Genomic DNA, 14382 nt, shown 5'->3' with positions numbered 1-14382 from the left:
GCGTGAGCTAGGAGACACAACCTCGGGTTTACGCCTGCGCAGCGGGGGTGAGTTGGGAAAAGCAAGGAGACTACAAGTTCCGAGAAGCAACGCAGCAAGACCCAAGTCGGGAATGTTTGCGCCTGCGCGTGGCGGGCGGGGCCTGTGGGGCGGAGCGGCCACCATCTTGGAACGGGAGGCGGAGCAGAGCTGACTGGGAGCGACCGAGCGGGCCACCGCCGCCGCCATGAACCCCGAATAGTGAGTGAGCCCCGCCCGCGCCGTCCGGCGCAGCCTCGATCCCGAGTACGGGGCTGTACGCTTACCGGGGTTGTCCGGCCTGGGTCAGGACTGCGCGGCGCCCCCACATCCGGGTCCCTCTTCCGCTGACCCCCCCCCCCACATCCGGGTCCTGCCCCTCCCCCCGGGGGCCCCCGGACCCCGGACCCCGGCTCGGCACCCCGAGTTCTTGCACCCGGCGCCCAGACGCTGCGACCCCGAGGGGCACTACTTGGAGTCCCAAGCACCGGCCCCTACCAGGCCTTATCGGTCAGGTGACCCTGCAGCCTCGGTCTCTCCCGGCCTCAGTTTCCCCACCTGCTGCTTGAGAGAGTGGCGGTCTGGGTGCTGACGACTGTCCCGGCGTTTTGGAGCGGGTCCAGACTCGGGCGCCCTTTAGGTCAGACAGTCAGCCTTTCTGTTCTTCCCGTTCTCCCGGAATCCTGTTTCAGGGGCTGGTCAGGCGCGGGAAGCCTCGAGGCACCGCGCTGGGTCGCTCTCCCGTGGGTCCTCCCCTCCGGGACCGCCGCTTTGCCCCTTGCCTGGGTCTAGCCGTCCTGCCGCTCCTGGAGGCCAGTCCCTTCCCGCCCTCTCCTCACCTTTGCGCAGGCCCCCAGCGCCATCGTCACACCCCTTCCCTTCCCCGTCACGCTGCCGGTGAAGTTTAGGTGAATGTGGCATTTGTTTCTCCCTTCCAGTGGGATTCTCTGTACCTCAGACTCTCCTCACTTCTTGGTCACTCCCCCTGCGGGTAGGTGGCCCACATCTCTGTCCCGGACTTCTCATTGACAGATTTCCCCAAGTGTCAGTTACCTTCTTCCTCTTCCGCCACTTCCTTTTTCTCCTCCAGATCCAGGCCTCAGATTTCCTTGGGGAAGGGTGAAGCTCTGAGCTGGCTTATCAGGGACACAGAAGGGAACCAGCAGGCTCTCACAGAGACTTTGGAGTCTGAACCTGGTTTCCAGTCTTAAAGTTAACAGCTGTGTAACTGAGGGCAAGTCACACTTCCCTCTTCTGACCTCTGGTTTCCTCATTAGTTGGGAATAACACCGTCCGCTTCACAGGGCTGTTGTGAGGCTTAGACGAGATGATGTGTCTGAAGTGTTCCGCCCAGGGCCAGGCACGCTTAGGAACTCAGTGCGGTTTAACTGCTCTCGTTGCTACTTGTTGACCACCTCTTCTTACCAGGCTCCTTACATAGAGGTTCACTTAAGTTCTAGGCTGGGCCCTAGCTTCCACTTCTGGGGCCTCCCCTGTCAAGCCACGTGGGCCCCAGGGAAGTGTGGGGGATTCCCTAGATGGTCCCTACTGGCCGCGAGACCATGGAGCCTGTCAGGAGTCAGGATAGGATGTCCAGCTTTTTCCCCTAATGACTGTGATCCTTGGCAAGTCATGTTTCTCTCCGTGCCTCAGTTTCCTTCCCCGTAAGGTGGGAATTTAGACAGTCCTTTGGGCCAGCTGTAATATGGGCGGTGGTCCGCCCTCCCCTGCCCAGGACTTGTGGGAGGATCTTGTGAGCACCTTAATAGTCTAAACCAAGGCAAGCCTCACGGCATGGGAGAGTGTCGTAGTTGTGACTGCAGGATGGCGGGGCGGGTGGGCTCTTTGCCTTCCTTCACGTCTTCCCATCCTTTCTTGCCAGTGACTACCTGTTTAAGCTGCTTCTGATTGGTGATTCGGGCGTGGGCAAGTCATGCCTGCTTCTGCGGTTTGCTGTGAGTAAGAAGCCTCCCATACCGTCCATCTGGGGTCCTGGCTGGTGGCAGGAGGGAGAGGGGACAGCCCGGAGCCCAGTAGTTGCAAGACCTTAGACCCCCAGGATGAAAGACACAGGGCTGGCAGGTTGGGGTGCTGAGAGTGGGAGCTTGGCAGTTACAAGCTCAGCTGGGGGTAGAGACCTGGAGGGAGGTTTTCCAGATGGGCCCTGGCCCTGTTCACCCAGGCCATTTCACTGGTCCCCGCTTTTCCAGGATGACACATACACAGAGAGCTACATCAGCACTATCGGGGTGGACTTCAAGATCCGAACCATTGAGCTGGATGGCAAAACCATCAAACTTCAGATCGTGAGTGTTGCTCTTCTCAGTCCCTGGTGCAGGGCAGCCGCCTTGGGACGGGGTTCTCGGCATGTAGCCCAGAGCTGACCTGTCCTTCCCTTCTCTCCTACTTTCTTTCAGTGGGACACAGCTGGTCAGGAGCGGTTCCGGACCATCACTTCCAGCTACTACCGGGGGGCTCATGGCATCATTGTGGTGTACGATGTCACCGACCAGGTAGGTACTCCTGGGGCCACATTCCCGGCTTTGCCTCCTCAGTTTTGGATCTTTGTTCCCTTTTTTTTTTTCTTTTTTTCCCCAAAGGTCTTATTTTTTTAAGTAATCTCCACACCCAATTTGGGGGTCAAATTCACAACCCCGAGATCAACAGTCGCATGTTCTGACTGAACCAGTCAGGTGCTCCCGGTCTTTGGTTCTTGTTTCTTTTTACTCTTCCCATCCTCTCTTCCGGATGCTGCCTGGAAGGGAGACTGTACTCGGACTCATTTCACAAGGAGGGAAGCAGCCGCAGAAGTGCATCCTCCTGAGGCCCTGCTGCAGGGTGTTGCAGAACCAGGCCTCACAACTCTTGGCCAAACTTGCCACCTTATTCTAGAGTCGGGGCACCTGTGTTTTGTAGGGGTTTGGTCAGCTGATCAGCTGCCTTGCTGGGCCCATGGCTTCCTGTGTGAAGATCCTGTGGAGAAGCGATCGGAGGGCTTTAGACAAGGAGGTGGGGGAGCCCTGCACTCGGGGCGCGTTGTGAGCCAAGGTAGAAGCCCAGTGTCTGCTGTGGCAGCATTAGTCATGTGTTACTGGCAGCAGTGGTGGCATTAGAACCTGAAGCAGTCCCACCATACCTTACGGTTTTTAGAGAACCTGCCACAGCCTCATGACACTCTAAAGGGGTCTGCATTAGGTTCCCACTTTACAGATGAGGAAACAGGTCAGAATGGTGAGGAGACTTGCCTGGGGCCACGTAGTTCATTAAGTGACAGACAGAAAACCTGATTCTGCCGCCTTTGTTCTTTCAACTAAACCTTGTTGCTTAGTGGGGGGCCTGGTCCTGGGCACATGGAGATGCTTATATCAGCCCTGGGCCTGGAGGAGTTCCCGCTCGGAAGGGCAGCTGGGCCCTTGGGCTCACTGGGAACTCATGATGTCTTTTGGACAACAGGCTGTGGGTGAACTGTGCTCTACTCAGACAGAGGTCGCCAAGGACCTCTAGCTGCCAAGTCCCATGACCTCATTTCAGTTCTTGCCCTGATTGACCTTTCATGGCTTTTACCTTCATTCTCTTCCCTCTCCTTGGAAAGTTTACTATCTCCAGCTCTCCTACCTTTTGCTGCATTAGATTCTCTTTTGCGTGAATTTTTACAGGTTTGCTCTGTACTACCACCTCCTGCCCCCATCCTCATCTTGTGTTTCTTGACTCTCCCTGCATGGGTCTGGCCACTTTGTGGTTTGGTTCCTGTCTTATGTTCTGTGAGTCCTGTGCAAACGGCTATCACTGTGGGTCTTCTCTTCTGTGTTCTACCTTGCTGGCACTTTGTCCAGTGAACTGAGTGCTGGGGTCCCTGTTTTCTGGCTGAGATACGCTTAGGGAGGTGTTAGGTGACTTGCCCATGGTCTCATAGCCAGAAAGGGCAAAGCCAGTGTTTGAACCAGCGTTCTTGGCTTCCAAGCCAACCCTTCCCTTCCCCTAGCCAACCTCTCAGCTCTGGATCATCTTCAGAACTCCGTGTATCCAGCACGGCCCTCACTGTCCCTCCCCGTGCTATCTCCCACAACCCCATCTTTGTAACAGAGTTCCTGTTGGTCTGACCAGAAAACTCTTCCTTCCCCCAGTTCTCTTCTCTGTCTTCTTTCTCAGGTCCATTCCCTTGTAATAATAGCAGTGATGAGGATAATAGCAGCTCCTGCTAATTAAGCATTTGTCATGAGACAGGCCTGCATTCATTATCTCATGTTCACAACAGCCCCATCGGAAGATACTGTTTTATAGAAGTGAGGAAGTTGAAGCTCAGAGGGGTCAGGTGACAAATCTAGGGTCTCACAGTAAATATTTGGCAGAGCTGGGGACTTAACCCAGGATGGTCTTGACTCTGAATCCTGCACTCTTCCTTGCCTCACTCCTTGGCTCAGGGCGCACATTTCTTCCCTAGAATATTCCAGCCACCTCCCAGTTGGTCTCCATCTTCTCACCAGGCTGAACTGGCCTCTACACTCCTACCTGGACTGTCTTCCCAGAACACAGGTGTGCTTCTGCTGCTCCCTTCCTGAGAAAACTCTCGTGGGCTCCTGGTTGTCTAGATTCAGCCAAGCTAAGACCTTCCATCTTCTGGCTTGCCTCCTTTCCCCTTCCTTCTGTGCCCAGGGCCTGTAGCCAGCAACCTTCAGCTTCCCCCTGCTCTCCAAAGGCACTGCGCCCCCTCACCCCCCTACCTCATTCCTTGACCTGGTGTGTGTCATCTCCTCCCCTCGCACCTTTCCCATTCCTCCACTTGCTTGCACACAAGGCCAGTTTGTACCTTCGGACATAGGTCAGCTGCAGTCTCTCTGGGCAGAAGCAGTCCTAGGGCTGCAGCGGCTCCTGCCTTCCTTCCCTACAGCGCTCCTCACCCTGTCTTGCCATCGTGTGTGTCCTGCTCTAGTCCCCCACTGTCTCCTGAGTGCCTTAGGGTAGGACCTAGGTATGTGTCCCATCCTTGTCCACAGGGCCGCAGCCTAGGACACGCAGGAGGTGTAAGTTCGAGTCCAGTGGGATAGCCCCCCACGTTCTGATTCCTGAGAGGGGAAAGTGGCTCTGGCTCATGCATGTTCCTGAAAGATCTGTCTTTGTCTGTGAGCCAGGGGTAGGGGGAAGGGAGTGGCCAGCTGTTGGGAAGGCTGGTCTGAGTGAGGAGGCTGTCGGTGCCAGAAGCAGAATGCATGTCTGGCCTTGTTCCCGGGTACGTGTCTCTCTCAATAGGCCAGGGTCTCCTCTGCGAGGACCCTCCACCTACCATTGGGCTGGAAGACTTCAGACCTTACAGGGATTTTAAGGCCACCATGGGAACTTTGCTAACCTGTTCCCCTCCATTTCCGTCTCCTCTCTGGTCTCTCTTTTGTTATTTGCTCCCTGCGGGTTTTCAGCCTTTTCTGTGTCTCAGGGAGAGACCAACAGCATGAAGCAGAGCTGGCTGGCCCTTAGGCCTGGGCTGTTTTATGTACTGGGGCTGTTAGCAGATAGCTGGTGCCAGGCTTGGCTTTGGGGGTCTCAGACGGAGGGCATCAGAGAGGACACCTAAACCTGGAGGAGAAAGCTTCTTCTGTCTGGTTCCCTGAGCTCTCAGGGCTCCTGCCTCTCTCAGGAGCCCAGGGAAGCCCCCTTTAACAGCCCTGGTTCTCCTGGCCTTGGGTAGGGATGGGAGTTGAGAGCAAAATAACTTCTGATTCTGGCTCCTCTAGGAATCCTACGCCAATGTGAAGCAGTGGCTACAGGAAATTGACCGCTATGCCAGTGAGAACGTCAATAAGCTCCTGGTGGGCAACAAGAGCGACCTCACCACCAAGAAAGTGGTGGATAACACCACAGCCAAGGTGAGCGGGGCCTGGGTCAGGCCGCCCAGGATGGGTTGGTGTCTGCTGCCTCTCACCCCTCCTTCCCCTCCTCTTCTCTCTTCTCCCCTTGTCAGGAGTTTGCAGACTCTCTGGGCATCCCCTTCCTGGAGACGAGTGCCAAGAACGCTACCAATGTCGAGCAGGCATTCATGACCATGGCTGCTGAGATCAAAAAGCGGATGGGGCCTGGGGCAGCCTCAGGGGGTGAGCGGCCCAACCTCAAGATTGACAGCACCCCCGTGAAGCCGGCTGGTGGTGGCTGTTGCTAGGAGGGGCACATGGGGTGGGACAGGAGGGGGCACCTTCTCCAGATGATGCCCCTGGAGGGGACAGGAGGTGCCTCCCTGTCCTGGGGCATTTGAGTCTGTGGCTTTGGGGTGTCCTGGGCTCCCCATCTCCCTCTGGCCCATCTGCCTGCTGCCCTGAGCCCCGGTTTTGTCAAGGCCCCCAAGGGAGGACACCCAGGACCTTTGGCTGGGGTGGGGATGTGGGCTTGCTCTGCTGCTGCCTCTAGGTAACTTTAAAAGGTACCCCACCACACACCTTTCTTTGGGATGAGGGCTCCTCTGTTCCCCTCCCTTGCCCCCCATGTATGCTGCAGTGGGTTTCTCTCCTTACCCTTTTGCCTTCCCACCCCACCCCCCCTTCCCCAAGAGCTGAGAGCCTCCCTGGCCGCTGCAGTCCCTGTCAGCAGTCAGCACCCAGGGCCAGGAATGGGACCAGGGGATCCAGGACCCAGGATCCAGGGCCCTGGGCTGGACCTCAGGAAGGGCATGGGGGCCACAGGGGCCCAGCAGCCCACCCTTTCCTCCCTGCCTCCCCTCCCCGCCCCTTCCACACTTCACAGCTCGAGCCGTCCAGCTGCAGTGGGGTCTGAGCACATCTAGAGCAGGTGGGCGGGCAGCCATGCTGGGCCTGTGTCTTGAGCCCAGAGGGAGCCTGCTCCTGCCACCCCCTGCCCTGCCAGAGCCAGGCCCATGTGCTGCCTGCCCACCGTGCCCCTTTGTCCCCAAGGCAGGCAGAGGCGGAAGGCCCACCGTGCCAGAGGCCGGGCGCCAGCCTTAACCCTCACTCTGCCAGCACCTCCCTGTCCCTGAGGCAGCACATCTGGCTTATTCTCCCCCTTCTGTTCTTGGAAACCTATGAGGGCAGGTCCTCATACCCTGGTGCTGCTTCTCCTCTGGGGAGTGTGGGTGCAAACCCAGGGTTGAGGGCCTCCCCATTCCCGCCCCCCCCCCCCCCACCGGGATCCTAGCCCCCTGCCCTCTGGCACAGCTTCTTCCTGCAGAAAAACAACCTTTGGTCTCTACCTGAGAAGCCATGTCCCTTGTGCTGTCTCTCGCCTGTCCCATCTGTGCCCTGCCCTCCAGCTTGTATTTAAGTCCCTGGGGTGCCCCCCACTCCCAGGTTCCCCTCTGGTGTCATGTCAGGCATTTTGCAAGGAAAAGCCACTTGGGGAAAGACAGAAAGGACAAAAAATAAATAAATTTCCACTGGCCCTCCGGTGAGCCGAGGGTTTTTGCAAGGAAGTTGTGGTGGTTGAGTGTGGTCTGTGGCGGGAGCGGTCTTGGGGTGGGGAAATGGAGCTGGGGCCCTGGGCTTGGCTGGCAGTACAGGGGTCCTGGCTTGGGCTGTGTGTCCTGGGGTTGCTATTGAAAGCCCTTGACCCACTTCCTAAAGCCAGGAGGGCTGCCTGCTTTTGCTTCTGTGGTGTGTCCCTACGGGCCCAGCACGGTTCCGGCTGCAAGGGAGGCAGGCGGACATCGGCGAGTACCTGGTGAGCCGCCGCCAACACCCACACAGGCGCACATCCATCCATGCTGTGAGGTTGGGCCGCAGATGTGCCCCATCATGCCTGGCCCGCATCCCCTTCAGCCCGTCTCCCAGCTTTGCCCTGTATTCAAGCCAGGTGTCTCCCCCCCCCCCCCCCAAAGTGCCAAGTTCCTCCCACTTAAGACCTCTTAGCCTGGCCTCCCGGCCAAAGTACAAAACACGTATGTGAGGGTAGGGGTGTGTGTGTGTGCTCGTCCGAGTGGACCGAGCTCGTTGTGTGACGCGGGGGGCGGGGGCGGGCACTTGCCAGAGATGTGCGTCCGTGCCTACGTGTCCCTGAGGTTGGGGCGGGGAGGTGGCTCCCGGGCCGGGCTGTGCAAGCGGAGGGGCGCGCGGAGACCCAGCCCCGCCCGAGGCCGCTAGCACGGCGGCCCCGCCCCCGGCTCCGCCCCGCCGGCTTCGCGGGCTGGAGAGCGAGGGAGCCGCGGGCGAGGGATCGCAGGATGAGCGATCGGGGCCCGGGCAGCCGGCAGCGGACGCGCCCCCAGAGCCCACCGGCCCGCGCCCCGCGCGCCCCACGGCCCCGCGGCCCCGGTCCCGGCCGCGCCGCCCGCGTCCCCCGAGGCCTGCGGGCCATGCCCGGCCGGCCCTAAACGCGGACCGGGGGGCGTCCCCTTGCGCCCGGGCCCCGCGCTGGCGCCCCCCGGGCCGCCGCCCGGCGCGGGGGCCATGGCGTTCACCTTCGCCGCGTTCTGCTACATGCTCACCCTGGTGCTGTGCGCCTCCCTCATCTTCTTTGTCATCTGGCACGTAAGGCCGGGCTGGGGCTGGGGGCGGGGTGGGGGGCCGGGGGCGCACAGAGCGGGAGGGTCCGGGAGGATGGGCTCAGGGCCTGGGGAAACTTGGAGCCTCGTCTCCTCTATCCCCCTTTGGTCGGCTTCTGTTCGCCCCCATGAACACCCCCTCCCGTCGTCGGCTTCCTTCCCGGAGCCCCCTTCCTCCGCCGCCCCCGCCTGTCTGTGGGTATGTCAGTTGGTCTCTGACCCCCTTCCCCTGCCCCATGCCGTCTTGGGGAGTGGGGCAGAATTCTGGGATTCTTGCTCCCTTCTCTCCTACCCCTGAATCCAGTCGCCCCCGTTTGTCTGTCGGGCAGTTTGTCTGTCTGCTTGCCCCCCCCTTTGTGGGTTTTTCCAGCCAGGAGTGATGGAGCCGGTTGCCATGGCAACTGCATCTGTTTACAGGACCCACAGATCGCAGAGCCTGTTAACCCTTTCCCTCTCACTCACCTCCCTGACCCAGCTGCGATTGGCTCTAAGCGGCCCCAAAGACCTAGTCCCCACCACCCGCTCCCCTCGGGCTTCCCTGCCCCCTCCTTTACCGGCTTCCTCTCAGCAGGTTTCCTCCCCACTTCTCCTTTTCCCCTCCTCTTCCTGCCCACTTTCCCCTTTGTCTAGTGTGTCCCCTTTGGTCTGTCTCTCACTCTGGTGTGGCTTCACACCTGATCTTTCAGAATGTCCATTTCTCATCCTTTATCCTAATCACCTCCCCTTAGAGAGAGTCCCTCTCCCTCATTCTGTCTGGGGCCCTCTCCTCAGCAGCCCTCTCTGCCTGGCTCCCTTCCTCTCACCAAGAACTATCGCTCAGTCTCCAGCTCATTGTTTGGGGCCCTTGACCACCCTCCCTCCTCCAGTCCTCGGAGGTTTTGGCCCCCACCCCGATCCCCTCAATGAGGACTGCCCATCTTGGTCAGCGCTGGCCCGTCCATCTCGGCATCCTCTGCTCCCATGACCAAGACATATCTTCCTGATCTCCATCCTCTCTAGGGGGATTCCCTCACCCTCTCCAGTCTCTCCCCCCGTATCCCCTTCTTTCCTTCCTATCGCTTCCTCCTCACACCTCACCTGCTTCCTTCCTGGTCTCCCCACTTCCTCTCTCTTTTCCTGGGACCTGCTGCCTGGCCCCGGATCCTCCCTGGCCCTTGACCAAGCTCTCCCTTCACAATCCCCCTTGCCCTGCAGCTGCCTGTCTCCTTGACATCAGGATTCCGTGGACTCTGCACCCTTCCTGTGTGAGGAGTGAGGCCCTACAGGCACTTTACAACATGCACCACCCCCCATCTCCAGCCTTAAGCCTGGCTTTGTGCCTCTCTCTCTCTCTCTCTCTCTCTCTCTCTCTCTCTCTCTCTCATTCTGTGGGTCTCTTAGTTGCTTTTTCTTATCTTCCTCTTTCTCTGCCTCCATACCGCACCCCCCCCACCTTTCCATCTCGATCTCTCCTATCTCATTCCAGGGCAGTGGACAATCCTATGTGTGGTCTGGGGACAGGAGGGCTGGGGTCCTGTAGACTGGAAGAAATTGAGGGTCGCAGGCTGGGAACACAGAGCCAAACAGCTCCTGGGAGAAAGTTTCCTGGAATTCAAGAAGCCCCTTTCCACACCCCTGCCCACCCAGAGGCCTCCCGCAGACCCTCTGGTGGTCCCTATCCTTAGGGACCACTCGGAGCAGCCCTCCATTCAACACACCTGTGTCAATAGGAAGCACTGAGACAACCAGGCTCTAGGTAGCTGTGGGGGAGTCAAGGATGAATAAGACTCAGGCTTTGCCCTTGTGGGGCTCCTAGGCTGGGGGAAAGGGCTCAACAAATATTTATTGAGCACCTATTATGTGTCAAGCACTGTGTTCACTTAACTATTTAATTGGGTGGTCTTAGCAAGTCACCCCTGCTGAGTCTGTTTGTTTCCTTGTGGGCAAAATGGGTTTGTCGTATATACATCATAGTGCCCAGAACATGTCCTACTAAGGGAGTTGGGGGATGGGCATAGGAGGTGTGGTCCTGAATCCAAATTGGTAAGAACTAGAAACTTCCAGGGCAGGACCCCAGATCCCACCCCAGACCCTGACCCAGTCCCCACTGGTTGCTAGGCATCCCTGATGGTGACTGACGTGTGTCAGCTGTCATCGTGGGGGATTGTTTGTTCCAGGGGGCTGAGTCAGAGCCAGGCAGCCTGGGGGGTGGGAGGCATGACACCCGCTGCCTGCTGGTAGTGCCAGCTCTGGGGCAGACAGACGGCACCCTTCCGCTCCCTGCTGGACCCTGTTGCTGTGTCTGGCGGGCAGGTGGCTGCCCAGAGTTCATGGGGAGAGGGGTGCTGCTCCAGATGGCCCAGCTCCCTCCAGGAAGCCCATGTTCTCTCCCTCCAAGCCGTCTTGGGTCTGAGATGCTTGGGGGTGTGGGCCCTGTGCGTGCCTCGTCCTAGGGCTGGTGGGGGGATCTCAGAAGACTTTTCTTCCAGACCTCTTCCCATGCTAGCTGCACCCACCCACCCCCCACCCAGGTCTGTCCCATCATCCCCTCAAACACCTGTTCCTCCCAGGAGTTCCCCATCCCAATGAGGACACTGCCATCTACCAGATGCCCGAACACCCAAAGGCAACTTGGGCCCCTCTGCCTCCACTCCGCTGCCATTCAAGCCCTCTGGAGTCTGGCTTCTAAATAGCTCTGGAATCCGTCCACACCTCTCCACCCTCACTGCCATTCTCCTCACTCAGATCACTATCAACGTGAGTCCTCCCCACACCCACCCCCAACAGTTCTCTAGCCTGGCCTAAGCAGTTACGAATTTTAACTCTGGAGTCTGGGTTAGAATCCATTCTTACCACTGACTAGCTATGTGTAGCCTTGGACAAGTCACTTAACCAGTCTCAGTTTCTTTATCTGCAGAATGGATATGGCAGTACCTACGTCATCAGGTTGTTGCAAGCATTAAATGAGTTAGTAAACATGAAGCTGCTGGCATAGAGTAAGCCTCATGTATGTCTTGGCTGGGACTGTTAGCCAATGTGTACCTCCTGCTTCATCTATCCTAAAACATTAGCCTGACCGCCCTACTCTGCTGCTTTATACCCCTCAATGGCTCCCATTACTTTTAGAATTAAAGTCCAAACATCTGGTCTGAGCTTACAGCATCTGCAGCCCATCTCTCACATTCCCATCTTCCTTCCCACTTTTCACTCTGGCCCCATGAAATCTGCAGCTTCCTGAATGTTCCTTAGTCTTTCAGCCTTCTGCCTTTGTACCTGCTGTCCCTGATGTTTGGACTCCCTTCCCCCATTTGTTCACCGAACACCCACTCCGAGTCCAGCCTGACCACCCCGCCCCCCCATCGCTTCTAACGCTGGACCAAGCACCCCAGTAGTCCTGATCACCCTGGAATATAGTTCACAGTCCTCCCAAGCATATGAGGTCCTCTCAAGCAAGGGCTGTGCCCCAGGCTTCTGGGGCCCCAGTGGTCAGCACAGGGCAGATTAAGACACCATCTCTTGGAATGTTTTGGGTGGAGGCATCGTGAACATGGCTTGACTCGGGCATTAGCACACTAGGATTCTGTTCCAGACTGTTGTGTGACCTTGAGCCAGGCCCTGACCTTCCCTCAGCCTCAGTTTCTCCACCTGTGCAGCAAGCTTCCATCTGGTCCAGTCCCCATGTGTGAATTCCTATCCCACAGAAGGGTGGGTGGGGGACTCATAAACTGTTGCCCCCCCGCCCTGACGGGCACACGCCCCTCTCCCAGATCATAGCCTTTGACGAGCTGCGGACCGACTTCAAGAACCCCATTGATCAGGGGAACCCAGCGCGGGCAGTAAGTGATACATGTGCTGTGCTGAGGTGTGTCCGTCCGTCTGTCTTTCCATCTGTCGCAGGCGAAGGGGGGTGGGTGGGGAACGGGAAGAAGGGAGTGTGGGGGGGGGGACCGGCGGCTGTGCCCCTTCCTGTCTGTCCCCGCCCCCAGCAAACACCTGGCGCGGGCTCAGGGCTCGGGTTCCTCCTGGCGGAGCGGCCGTTGCCAGGCTCTGGGCCGTTGCCGTGGAGACGCGGGTGAAGGTCCCTCCATGGCGACGGTTGCCATGGGGACGGCGCGGCTGCTGCCCTGCCGCAAGCTGCTCTGGCGCCCCCTGGCGGCCACGTGCAGGTCGGCCGGGGACGCGGGGACGCGGGGACGTAGGGACGGCGGTGGCGGCGGGGGTGGGGGGGTGGGGGGGCGCCCCTATTGCCCGCTCCTCCGCCTCCCCCATGGCGGCTTTTTCCTCCCCCTACAGCGCGAGCGTTTAAAAAACATCGAACGCATCTGCTGCCTCCTGAGGAAGGTCAGTGTCAGGGCTGGTAGCAGGCTTCTAGCCCAGCTCAGCCCTACTCTCCTGTGACCCGCACCAGGGCCTTACCCCTCTGGGACCTGCTTGATCAGCTCTGCCACCGGGAGGGAGTGGGAAGCTAGAGACCCCTTTAATCCCGAGGTCACGGTGGGGGAGGGGGCACCTCCCGAATCCCAGCTCCCCTCTGTGCCCTTGAAGCTGGGGTCTGTCCTGGCACCGGGCAGCTGACCTCTCATCCTCCCTCCCCAGCTGGTGGTCCCAGAATACTCCATCCACGGCCTCTTCTGTCTGATGTTTCTGTGTGCAGCAGAGTGGGTGACCCTGGGCCTCAACATCCCCCTCCTCTTCTACCACCTCTGGAGGTGAGGACCTCAACATCCCCCTCCTCTCCCACCTCTGGAAACTGTCCTGGTGGGGCGTGGGGGAGTGAGGTGGAGAAGCAGGGGCAAGATGGGGGTGGACACTTTGATGGTGGGCGCTCAGGCCCCTCCTTCACCCCAGGTACTTCCATCGTCCTGCGGATGGCTCCGAGGTCATGTATGATGCGGTCTCCATCATGAATGCTGACATCCTCAACTACTGCCAGAAGGAGTCCTGGTGCAAACTCGCCTTCTACCTGCTCTCCTTCTTCTATTACCTGTACAGGTGAGGAGGCCCTGCTCATGGCAGTCAGAAGTCAGGGAAGGGATGCTCTAGGTCCCATGCTTCCAATCCTAGGAGTGGTTGGGCCCCAAGTTTCTGCCTTTTTCCCTTGAGGACTGGGGGCAACCCAGGGTATGATGGGGGGGTGGCCAGTAGCTGGGCCTACTCAGGACTTGGCTCATTGCCTCATCTCCCCACAGTATGGTTTATACGTTGGTGAGTTTCTAAGGGGGAAGCCGGCCAGGGAGCAAGCCCAGAATGGACCGGACGCCTGTGCACCCCCAGCCCTGCCCCTCGGCCGCAGAGGCCTCAGCCCCGGGGAGGGAGGGGGCACTGGTGCCCCCAGCCTCCTCTCCACGCCCCCCCCAAACTGCTGCTGCGGGGACCTCCCGCCTTCAGAGCCCCCTCCCCTTGGACTAGGGCTGGGCAGAGCTCTAAATAGGGGCAGGGGCTCCTCTGCCAGCCTGTAGGCATGGCAGTCAGTCTTGGAAGGGGTGGAACCTCCAGCCTTGTCCACTTCGGTGGGGGGGGGGGGGGGGGACACGGGCCCTGCCAAGGGGCAGGGCTTGACCCTGGAAGTTCTAGGCCACCCCCCTCCACCCCCACCCTGAGGCTCCCCCTGCAGGTGGGGGGGTACCCACACCGGGAATGAGCAGGCTCAGCAGGGGGGCAGCCCCACCCCTAGTCTGCCCTCTCCCCTCCCCCAGGCTCTCTCTCCAGATCTCCCCTTTCCCCATTCCCACTTGCCCCAACCCCAGCCTGTCCTGTCTCTTGGACCTATTTTCTATGTTGCCTGGAGGAGTCCGGCACCCCCTCCCCGGCCATTTGTGACAAAATATGAATAAACTACTGCAAACACGTGGGCCCCAGTTCTGCTCCTGAAAGGCTTGAAGAGGACATGGGGGCAAAGGGACTTATAG

General features: G+C 59.1%; 2 protein-coding genes and 1 long non-coding RNA gene across 3 annotated transcripts; all 3 read left to right on the top strand.

Moving 5' to 3' along the window:
• The first annotated feature begins 92 nt into the window (after window positions 1-92).
• On the top strand, window positions 93-7426 carry RAB1B (RAB1B, member RAS oncogene family). Its single transcript, XM_027045857.2, has 6 exons — window positions 93-240; window positions 1901-1973; window positions 2229-2324; window positions 2436-2531; window positions 5745-5876; window positions 5972-7426. The coding sequence occupies exons 1-6, from the start codon at window positions 227-229 to the stop codon at window positions 6164-6166; spliced, it is 606 nt and encodes a 201-aa protein (XP_026901658.1). The 5' UTR covers window positions 93-226; the 3' UTR covers window positions 6167-7426.
• On the top strand, window positions 293-1894 carry LOC113595525 (uncharacterized). Its single transcript, XR_003416055.2, has 3 exons — window positions 293-658; window positions 957-1009; window positions 1109-1894. It is a non-coding gene; the product is annotated as an uncharacterized LOC113595525 (long non-coding RNA).
• An 860-nt stretch (window positions 7427-8286) lies between the features above and the next one.
• CNIH2 (cornichon family AMPA receptor auxiliary protein 2) lies at window positions 8287-14320 on the top strand. The gene is made up of 6 exons (XM_027045858.2): window positions 8287-8480; window positions 12241-12309; window positions 12767-12814; window positions 13070-13182; window positions 13322-13465; window positions 13663-14320. Exons 1-6 carry the CDS (start codon window positions 8400-8402, stop codon window positions 13688-13690), a joined length of 483 nt encoding a protein of 160 aa, XP_026901659.1. The 5' UTR covers window positions 8287-8399; the 3' UTR covers window positions 13691-14320.
• The last annotated feature ends 62 nt before the right edge of the window (window positions 14321-14382 follow it).

This window comes from Acinonyx jubatus, chromosome D1 (genome assembly GCF_027475565.1).
Source record: "Acinonyx jubatus isolate Ajub_Pintada_27869175 chromosome D1, VMU_Ajub_asm_v1.0, whole genome shotgun sequence".
NCBI lineage: Eukaryota > Metazoa > Chordata > Mammalia > Carnivora > Felidae > Acinonyx > Acinonyx jubatus.
Note: the sequence above shows the minus strand (reverse complement) of the source record. Positions and strands in the feature narration are given on the sequence as shown.

What these genes read in the sequence shown, in the direction of transcription:
- RAB1B (XM_027045857.2), top strand. An exon ending in GCCTGCTTCTGCGGTTTGCT is followed by an intron (nt 1,974 to 2,228) that starts GTGAGTAAGAAG and finishes CCGCTTTTCCAG; the next exon opens with GATGACACATACACAGAGAG. An exon ending in AAACCATCAAACTTCAGATC is followed by an intron (nt 2,325 to 2,435) that starts GTGAGTGTTGCT and finishes ACTTTCTTTCAG; the next exon opens with TGGGACACAGCTGGTCAGGA.
- CNIH2 (XM_027045858.2), top strand. Translation starts at nt 8,400, where the DNA reads ATGGCGTTCACCTTCGCCGCGTTCTGCTACATGCTCACCCTGGTGCTG. An exon ending in TCTTCTTTGTCATCTGGCAC is followed by an intron (nt 8,481 to 12,240) that starts GTAAGGCCGGGC and finishes CCCCTCTCCCAG; the next exon opens with ATCATAGCCTTTGACGAGCT. An exon ending in CTCTTCTACCACCTCTGGAG is followed by an intron (nt 13,183 to 13,321) that starts GTGAGGACCTCA and finishes CCTTCACCCCAG; the next exon opens with GTACTTCCATCGTCCTGCGG.